The 10,764-nt window shown below is 50.4% G+C and overlaps 1 protein-coding gene across 1 annotated transcript; it reads left to right on the plus strand.

Annotated features, from left to right (window-relative positions):
- The first annotated feature begins 231 nt into the window (after nt 1–231).
- On the plus strand, nt 232–10,764 carry BARHL1 (BarH like homeobox 1). The gene is made up of 4 exons (XM_044992923.1): nt 232–506; nt 788–1,458; nt 5,946–6,168; nt 9,944–10,764. The coding sequence occupies exons 2-4, from the start codon at nt 999–1,001 to the stop codon at nt 10,236–10,238; spliced, it is 978 nt and encodes a 325-aa protein (XP_044848858.1). The 5' UTR covers nt 232–506; nt 788–998; the 3' UTR covers nt 10,239–10,764.

Consider the following 10,764-nt stretch of genomic DNA (forward strand, 5'->3'; position numbering starts at 1 on the left):
AGGAGCTTCATCTGCGGTGTAATGAAAGCAAACAGGGTGGAAATTGCCTGTAAACAGTTGGCTCTGGGCTGTAATTAATTCAGTGTCTCTTTTAATCAAACTGAAAGGAGATCAGGTTCCTTAGTGAGTGTGTGACATCACCCAAAAAGCACCGCAGCCAATGAGAAGGGCGGATGCTCAGACACGTGGCCCTGGCACCTTAAAAAAAGAAGAAGAAGAAGAAACCCAAACTTAAGTGACACTAGTTCATTTTTTTTAAAGGGGAACGTGTCACCAGCGGAGCCGGCGGGTCCAGCCTGCCGGTGCCTCTCTCCAAGGTGCTGAAACCGAGCCGCGCTCAGACCGCCCCGTCCGTCTCCGGGAGGGCGACCCAACCGCTTCGACACGATGGGTGCAGCCGCTCCCCGCCGCGCAGCCCGGCGCTCTCAGAGGTGCTGAAATCTCCATCCAGCCTTGTGTCGTTGGACCAGCCTGATTATTGATCTCCAACGCAGGATCCGGCCGAGGTGCTGGCAGGGCGCCCCCCTCCCCCCTTAACACCCACCTCCCCTTCCCCCCCACATTGATTTTTGAATCATTAACTAGTTACGGCGCTGAAAACCGCGTTGGATCGATTCCCCCCCCCTCCCCATCCAACCTGCGGGCGCTGGAGTTCAGAGCTGATAGATGTATGGGGGGGGTGGAGTTAGGATTAAATCGACGGGGGGGGGTCCCCCAAGCAAACTTTGACTTTTTAATCCTTTTCCTCTTTCTGCCTGTCTGTCTGTCTGTCTCCCCCCGAGCGCAGCTGGCTGCGATGCTGAAGCAGGAGGGCTGAGCCTTGGATTTAATGCACCGCGACCCCGGGGATTGTTGCTCTACCGGCTCCCTGGATCCCAGGCTGAACTTTGCCTTGTCCCAGACCCACCCGCCCCCGCCAGGTCCGGGCTGCCGGCCCATGTCCGCCTGAAAGGTGCCGGGTGTGAGCGAACGGCCGGGGCTGGGGGACGAACCTGGCCATGGAAGGCTCCAACGGCTTTGGGATCGACTCCATCCTGTCCCACCGAGCGGGGAGCCCGGCGGTGCCCAAAGGAGACCCTCTGATGGGGGAGTGCAGGTCCCCCCTGGAACTAAGCCCCGGCTCCGAAGTCAGCAGCGGGTGCCCGTCTCCCCATTCGCCGGGGAAGGACTGCCTGGAGGCGGTGGCCCCCCGGCAAGGGGTGGCCGTGGGCTTGGAATCTCACCTCCCGCCGGGGCAGGGCTCGGCTCCTTCCCAATCCAGAACAGTGACCTCGTCTTTCCTAATCAGGGACATCCTAGCCGATTGCAAGCCCCTGGCAGCCTGCGCGCCTTACTCCAGCACCAATGGACAGAGCGGCCCGGAGCCGGCCGGGCGAATCCCCGCCAAACCCGGGGAGGACTTTCGAGAGAAAATGGACAAAAGTAGCAGCAACGCCTCGTCCGACTCGGAGTACAAAGGTAAGAACCGAGGGGAGGCGAGAGCCCCAGCCAGCGATTAGAGCTGCCACCGGCTTTGCTTTCAGAACACCCCGCCAGCCTTTCTCTTCACTCCTTGCTCTGCTGTGAAGGCATTTTAAAGAGCTGGACATTTCCCGCACTCCCCTTCCCCGTCCAAGAAAGCACCTGGCCTCTGTCTCTGGGAAAAGAAGCGGGGGCGATTCGGTTCCCTGTTATTTCTTGCGGGGGGTGAATCTTGATTTGCTCTTGATCCCGTAGGCTGGGGCGGGGTGGAAGCCTGATTCTTTACACCTGCCGCCGACAGCCCAGAAATCAGCGATAAATAATGAAAACTTCCCAAAGCTTGAGTTGAAAACAATCGGGCGGAACTTTAATTAGTGAGGTGAGGAGGGGGGGTGATAGCATCGGACTGAGGAATATTAAAATCACGTGGGGAGAAAAAAATAGAAATGAACCCGCTCCTTAGACCAAACCCGCAGAATTTCCTTGCCCCGTAAAGATCTGAATAATTATGAATCACACGAGCGGTACATGCCCATGGACTCCATGGATAGATTTTCTTTTAGCAATTTCATTCTGTATTTTCAGAGGGTAATTGGCTAGTACCTCGCGCAGAGAGAATTAACCTTTAGACTCTTGGGATTTTGCTTTCGAACTATTTACAGATTAAAAGAACCCGAAAGAAATGGCTGCCCCCCCCCCCGTTTCGATGTATCCGTTCGCCTTTAGACATGCAGGGGAGCTGTGCGGTTTTTTAAAATAGCTGCATTATTGAAATAACTTCGGGGTGATCCGAATTAATTTCACCTCCAATCCGTTCGGGAAGGATCGGCTATTACCACGCTGTACAAATCTGGGTAAACGCCACCGTGAAAAGAGAAAGAGATTCTTCTACTCCTAGTTAGTGAAAAACACTAGCAGGAGACTGGGGGTTTAACTTCACGTTGTTGAGAGGGACATTCTATAACCCCGGTGGGTTGTTTTTTTTCCTCCTGATGCGTTTGATTGTGGTGTCTCCTTGCAAGTGTATTCGGTCGCTCGCACTTTCTTTTCAAACTTTTAACGCGGAAACATTACAAATAGCTAGTTCTAACCTCTGCACCAAGTCCACAAGGGATCAAATCATTTCAAAGCGGCCGTTTGAAGTCTGCGCCGCTCTGATTGCAATAATGCACACGGGCACATCAGGCAGAATAAGATTTCTGCTGCAGACATTCCTAATTTCTGCATATTGTATTTATGGGTGACTGAAAGAAAGAAAGAGGGAGGTGGTAAAAATAGGCCTGAATTTCATTGGAAGTGGAGAACTATGATCTTCTTTGCTTGGCTGCTTCTTTATTTGTATCATTCTTAATAATGTTTTACCATTGACCTTACCATTTTAATTATAATTCATTCCCATCCTCTATTTTACATCAGATAAAAAACCCAACAGCAACAACTAGACATTAAATTAATAAGGGAAATGTGCCTCTTTACAAATATATTTGAGATAGAAAACTATTTACACCAAGCAGATTTTGGAAACTTTTTGAATATGCCCAAATGAAGCTGCGTTTTATAGTCTCATTCCTCGCACAATAAGCCGCAGTGAAATGTATCTGGCTGGGAAGGAACAGAAATTGACTCCAGTCTTTTGAAGGCAGGTGATCAAATGGAACTCAGCATTACAAGCTTTTTTCCCCTTCATTTGTAAATCCTGCCTCTCTTTTTCAAAACTGCCAAGCTGCGAAAGAAACTAGGTAGAAAAATAAGTGCACGCTTGTAACTCCCCTAAAGCAGTAAATATAAACTATACAGGGAGATTTGATCCTCAACGGGAAATTTTTCAAACCAATTTTTTACCATGAAATATTTCTTATCAAAGCCATGCACGGCCAGGCTGCCTGCAAGTGGGAGCTGACAAATTGCATTTCATAGTAAGCGATTAAATAATATATAATAATTAATAATAATACTAATTAATAAAAGCCAACCTGCACTAACCAGGCGTTCCCCAGTGCAAGGGGGAGTCCGCGGTGAAGGACACTTTTCCGCTTCCCTGCCAGCAGAAACTCGTAGCGTGTGTGTTCACATTCGAACAAAGTACAGCTGGAGGGAAATACATTCAATGCATCAAATGGTAACAATGGTAACAAGTTATTTAATTGATTAAAAATATAAGACCCAGTCCCAAAGATAGGGCCCCTTACTCCGGTTTTAAATCAGTCTTTCCCATGGATTGAAATAAGCCTGAGTAAGGACCAAGGGCTCTGTTATGCCCTAGCTTTCCAGGCAGAGTTTACCGAGTTCAATGGGAGATTTTGGTTTAAAACGCGCAGGCACGCTTTCCTCCTTAGGATTTCAGGATTGAGCCCAGATGAAAAACAAACGCTTCCCATGCGTTTCTATGTGGCCAAGCCAGGAACTTTTTTAAGTGAGGTGGGAAAAAAACCCTGATATGTATAAGAAAAACGCCCTTAATACCCGAGCGAGCTTTTCAAAGCAATAACTGTTAAGGAAGGTGTTTTATTTTACCTTCCGCACCTCATCTAAATAATGGGCTAAACATTTTTCGGAGCTGTGTTGACTAGTCGTAGAGGAAATCAGAGAAACTGTTTTGTATTCACTTGGACTGAAATCCAAAGGGAAGTTCAGTGGCTAAACAGGGCTTTCTGGGAAGCCGGGAGAACAATCGATTCCAAACTGTCATTTTTTCTCTCTCTTTTCACCAATTAACTTTTTTCGAAGTCCAGACTTTAATAATGTTGAAGTGTTTGGCTCAGATCCTGCCCCCCAAATTCCAATGGACGTCTAAGGAAATCCAGCTACATCCGCAATAACTTTAATGACCGATCAAATAACCCCCAAAGTTTCTCCCCCATCGCTTCACCCTGAGACCTGAAATAAACATCGTGAAGATTCCACTGAAAGGGTGTTTTCCAAACTATCATCTTTGCAGAGGTCACAGGCTACTGGTTCCACCAGCCCAGATTTGATTTGATTTGATTTTTGGAGGGGGCGAAGATGGGGGAAAGTGTTTGTTTCGCCAATAAATGAAACAGAAACTCATGTTTAAGAGCTATTCAGTGGGTTTGGTCTCTATCTGGTCTGCTAGATTCTGGATTTCTGGTTGAAGGGTTTCGTTCCCTGGTGGCTCAATTAACCGGATTATTGTCTTCCTACAGAGAGAAATCAACTCGCATTCAACTACAGCCCTGTCACTTCTAAAACCTTCCACAATGAAATTTACCATAAACCCCTGTAAAAACCTAATGCAGCCAATTTATATAAACTGAAGCTTTTTGTTACATAATCTCTTTAAGGAGGGGGAAAAAAACAGAGCTTTTCTTGCTTAGATTTTCCAATCTAGTGCAGATGTTTTCTGGTGTAAATCATTCTTTCTGGTGTAAATCATTCTTTCTAGCCATCAGCGTCTCTGTAATATACTGGTCTGCTTGTGTGTATATTATAGAAACACAGACTTTCCTGCATTAACGAACTATCATTAAAACATCTCATTAGGCATTTTAAAAGTTAAATCATCGCAAAAGCATGTCCTCACAGCACCTTCTCACATATTTCCTTCTACCCCTTTAAGAATTCCATTTGTCTTATATCTGTGCGCCATATGCCCTATTCAGTGAGAGATGCATTTCTTTACAGTATATTAACAATAATTCGTCAGTGAAAAGTGGCTCTTTTTAAGCATTACATGAATTTAAAAAGTAGGCAGTGCTAACAAGCCCCACGCTAACAAAGAATCTGCAGCGCCTCAACTTTATGGTCAGCAAATCCAGATTCCCTCCCACACTTGATTTTTCCTGTACAAAAATAAACCAATCCATCCTTGCAATAACATTGGTTGGATTGACTGGAGTAAAGCTAGAGGGGATGGGGAAACTCCGGGGTCAGGCAGTGGCAGCGGAGGAGGAAATGTAAAGGAACTCAATCAACGAGAATTATTATTTTTTTAAATTAGGATTTCTACTAAAAGACAACAGACAGGTCAATCCGGGATGTATTTTAGATAGATAGATAGATAGAAAGATAGATAGCCTTTCCCCCAGGAATTTTCTCTCCCTCTCTCTCTTTTTGAACTGCATCTCTGGTATTCAAACGAAACATGTGCCATTGGTTACTATTCTCACATCCGGTCATGCCCAGCATTTGCTCTTATTTTTTCCAACTTTTTCTGCGTTACCTTCCTTCCGAGCGCCATGACCTTTGCAGCCCATCACCAGCCTCACCGAGCCAAAATGCAGCAGTGATCACAGAACACCAGGGCCTAGGAGAAAAGGCAAAACTCAGGGCAGACTCGCCCGCTTGTATTTGCAAAACAATAGCCAGGGCAGAGAGAGAGAGTGTGTGTGTGTGTGTGAGAGAGACTTATTTCTTTCTCTGCCTGAGCCTCTCTGCTCCTTCTGTTGCAAGGAAGCAGCCCAGAGCCGCTCTGGATCACCCCTCCGTCTGTCCTGACACCATATGCATTCTCCCCCCCCCTTTAGTGAAAGAAGAAGGGGACCGAGAAATCTCCAGCTCCAGGGACAGCCCCCCGGTGAGGCTGAAAAAGCCCCGCAAAGCCCGCACCGCCTTCACCGATCACCAGCTGGCGCAGCTGGAGCGGAGCTTTGAGAGGCAGAAATACCTGAGCGTGCAGGACAGGATGGAGCTGGCGGCCTCCCTCAACCTCACGGACACCCAAGTGAAGACGTGGTACCAGAACAGAAGGTAAAGGCAACACGTCGCCAGTCTCCCTGATTTCCCCCACCCACCCAGGGGAGTTCTGGGGGCAGCCTCTGGGCCCAGGGCGGCTTCCGCGGAGCTGCACCAGGGCTTTCCCACACCCGGCGACTAGGAAGTGGCTTTGAAGCGAGTCCCTGAAAGCCCCCGAACGGGAAGTTTGGAAGGGCTGGGGTGGGGGGGGGACACACAGCGGGGGTGCCAGGGCCCGGGCTCGCGCAGCGAAGGCAGCTGTGCGGAGCGCGGCCCAGAGGCTGCAGCGCGGTGTTACCGAGCCCGGGTTAAAGGGATGGGTTTGAACGCAGGCTGCAAAGCCAGGCCCGCGGGGGTGGGCGGGGGGAGGCGGCCCGCTGCTTGCAGCCCAGGGGCAGTGAACAGCGGAGATTGGCGAACGCCGCCGGACGCCTCCGCTTTGGCGGGTTTAAAAATAGCAACCAGAGAAGACAGCCCGACCCTTATCTTTAAAACAAAACCTCCCGGAGCCAGAGCCAAGGGAATCCGCCGGTGGAGCCGCCAGCAGCCCGGCTGGGCGCCAAGGAACGGGGAGCTGGGGGTTGACCTGGACCGAATCTGCCCCAGGTGCAGACGGACAAGCGTCCGGGGTCACTTTGCTACTCAAGAGCTCTGCTCCCGAAGGGCAGCCCAAGGGTCACCCTGCATGAGCCCCAACCCCCGCCCCCAAAGCAGCGCAGGATCGGGCCCGACCCAGCAGTAGGCGGCAGTTTGGCCACCCAAGCTTGGTAGCCGCTCCTAGAACCGACTCAGAAAATCACAATGAACAAGGCAAGGCCTGGGAGCCCTGCCCCCAAGCACCAGCCGGTCAAAAAAGCCAACAGGATGTTAGGAATCATTAAAAAGGGGATAGAGAATAAGACTGAGAATATATTATTGCCCTTATATAAATCCATGGTACGCCCACATCTCGAATACTGTGTACAGATGTGGTCTCCTCACCTCAAAAAAGATATTCTAGCACTAGAAAAGGTTCAGAAAAGGGCAACTAAAATGATTAGGGGTTTAGAGAGGGACTCTTCAGTTTGGAAAAGAGGAGACTAAGGGGGGATATGATAGAGGTATATAAAATCATGAGTGATGTTGAGAAAGTGGATAAGGAAAAGTTATTGACTTATTCCCATAATACAAGAACTAGGGGTCACCAAATGAAATTAATGGGCAGCAGGTTTAAAACAAATAAAAGGAAGTTCTTCTTCACGCAGCGCACAGTCAACTTGTGGAACTCCTTACCTGAGGAGGTTGTGAAGGCTAGGACTATAACCATGTTTAAAAGGGGACTGGATAAATTCATGGTGGCTAAGTCCATAAATGGCTATTAGCCAGGATGGGTAAGGAATGGTGTCCCTGGCCTCTGTTCGTCAGAGGATGGAGATGGATGGCAGGAGAGAGATCACTTGATCATTGCCTGTTAGGTTCACTCCCTCAGGGGCACCTGGCATTGGCCACTGTCGGTAGACAGATACTGGGCTAGATGGACCTTTGGTCTGACCCGGTGCGGCCTTTCTTATGTTCTTATGTGACTACATGGGGTGTGTGTGTGTGTGTGCAATGGGTGACAATACCTGGGTCTGCGTGAAAGCAGGACCCCCCACCCCCCCGGCTGGATAATAAGGATGAAGATGAGCCGCCCAGCCATAGGCACACGGGGCTGGAGAGGCAGAGAGCCCCACAGCCTCTTTCACACCAGGCGAGGCCGCAGGACACGTGCCTTCCTCGTCTCCTTTGGATAGTTACTTGCTTAAAAAACAAAACACCACCAGCAACTGCCTCCTGCCCCCCTCTGCCCCCGGTGCTATCCTGGGGGGCTCCTGCTCCCCCCCCCCCGGTGCTATCCTTGGGGGGCTCCTGTTCCCAGCCCCCCAATCAGGAAGCCAAAGAATCCCCCCCCAAACAACCGTCCAGGAAAAAGGAAGAAACGCGCTTTTCGATCAGCACAACAGCACAACACATCGGCCCATGAATAATAAATCCCGGGCATCAATAATTAACGCCAGTTACAGTAATTACACAATTATTATTATGATGAATAATTGAATGGTGGAAATAGGTCCAGCGCGTCAGCGACAAAACTGGCAAAGGCTCGAGACGGCCGAGGCGCCCAGCCGAGCCGGTGCCGCCCGCCCCGACGTGCTGGTCCCGGGCTCCGACCCCTGCTCCGGCCGGGGCTTTGCGAATCAGCGTCCGCGCCGCCAAAGGAGCGGCAGACACGCCTGGTTGTCAGCGTGACCCGCTGCCTGGTAAAAGTGCGTCCCGCCTTCACCCTGGGGCCGCGCTTTCCTTACAGCCAAAGGACACTCATAACACCCCCCCAGCTAGGGATAGTTTATTCTATTTCCCACCCCCAGAGAGACAGCGGAGTGGGTATTTCTCAAGCCATTTAGAAACCGATCACAACATTTGTTTTTTATAATTTTTTTTTGGGGGGGGGACATGAACAAATCTTGTGGGAGTTTATTTTCCCCGTTTAGGGTTATTTATCTGGTTTCAATTAAACTCCTAAGGCTGCTATAAACATCTCAGGTGCTATTTCTCTCTCCAGATTTCCAAAAGACCTTGCACGAAATTCCATCTTCTTTCTAGCTTCATCTGAACGTTTTAAACACAGCTTTAATTTGGTTCCGGTGATGTTCAGGTGCTTGTGTGAAAGTTTTAATAACACAGCGCCCTGATTAGAAACCAACAAGAATCCCAAGGTCTGAGATTGCAGATAATGCCGAACTATTCAGGAGTATGTTGCATCTAAAGAAGTGAGGATTTTTTTTAAACCCAGGAAAGCTTATGCCCAAATAAATCTGTTAGTCCTTAAGGTGCCACCGGCCTCCTTGTAGTTTTTTCAGGCATGTGTGTAATTCTATTTTAGCATGTGATCATCATATATGATAACATAGATAATCACCTGCCTGAGCTGGCAAATTAGAAACGGATATTTCCAATCACTATAGATCAGCCTATGTGCAGTTACGTTATCATGTGTTGTGATCACATATTATTATTACACACAATATAGCAGAGAGTATGTCTGAGACCAGTTACCTGAAGATATTTTTCCAGCTCAGGCAAATGGTATCAGACATACGATCTGATACATTATATCCTTGTGAGTAACTAATAATAATAATAATTCCTATCTCATGATCACATGTGATAACATATACACGTGCGCGTGCTGCATAGTTCGCATGACACTGCTAACATACTATTCTAATATAGCACCCTGGGCTTGCATAAATAACGGGCAATTAATACTCTTGTCAATTTCCCTTCCCCCCCCCGCTTCACGTTAATATTCGCAAAGTCAACATCCAGCGAGTCCACCCTGGTTCCTGGCCACTGGGAAGATAAATAGCCGCGGGGAGAGGATTTGGGTTCTGGAAACAATCGTCAAATCAAGGACTGTGTTGTCCTGCGGTCCCGCACAGGCGTGTTTGGGTGTGTGTGTGTGTGAGAGATTCCGCAGCGTTCACCCAAACTATCTCAAGCGTGCGCGCTGCAAATCTCTCCCAGCGGTCACTGCGGGAGGGGCTGCGTGGGTCTCCAGGGGCTTGCCCGCTGCTGGGAGAAGCGGGGCTGGAGAGTTGCAAACGCTGAAGTAGCTGGAGGGGTGCTGAGGTCTGTTGCCCGTGGAAGGCCCCTTCTGCCCAGTCGGAGGAGCGGGGGCGCCCCCTCGGCTCTGCACTAGGCCCGCGGGGCTGGGTTTCGGTACCTGTCGGCTCTCTCCTGACCCGCGTATCTTGGCTTCCCCCCCCAGGACCAAGTGGAAGAGGCAGACAGCGGTGGGACTGGAGCTGCTGGCAGAAGCTGGGAATTATTCGGCCCTGCAGCGAATGTTCCCCTCTCCCTATTTCTACCCGCAGAGCCTGGTCTCCAACTTGGACCCCGGAGCGGCCCTCTACCTGTACCGGGGCCCCAGCGCCCCTCCCCCGGCTTTGCAGAGACCTTTGGTACCCAGGATCCTCATTCACGGACTGCAGGGGGGTAGCGAGCCGCCCCCGCCTCTGCCCCCCCTGGCAGGCGTCCTCCCGCGAGCGGCTCAACCGCGGTGAGGCGCCGACTCCGCAGCAAAGCCCGCTGCCAAGGAAGCCAAGAGGCCCCCTCTGCTCCCTTGCGTAGACCGTCCTGACCACCAGAAACTGTACACCGAGCTGGGGGGGGGGGGGAGAGGCGGGCCAGGTCCTTGGCACTTCAGCCCCCGCCTCGCCACCACACAAAACCATCGTTCACCCTAAAGGAGCAAGAGAAACTTGGACAGGAAAAAAAAAACTCATCAAACGAAAACCTCGCGCGCTCTCATCTTGCGCTCACATCTTGCGCGCCCTCGCTTTCATCTTGCGCTAAAATCCTGCGCGCGCGCGCGCTCTTTCGCTGCGCTTAGCGGTCAGCGCTCCCGAACCGGGAAGGGGGGGAGAGACAGGGAACCCCAACAAACAACAATTCAAACTTCGGGGAAAGCGTCTGTTCAAACCCGGGGGAGGAGGCCCGGGGATGTGGGGGGACGGGACACGGCGGAAACACACAAGTCGGTGTGATCGCCCTATTGCAGAATCTCCTCCCCCTTAAAAACACGGGGCA

This window comes from Mauremys mutica, chromosome 18 (genome assembly GCF_020497125.1).
Source record: "Mauremys mutica isolate MM-2020 ecotype Southern chromosome 18, ASM2049712v1, whole genome shotgun sequence".
NCBI lineage: Eukaryota > Metazoa > Chordata > Testudines > Geoemydidae > Mauremys > Mauremys mutica.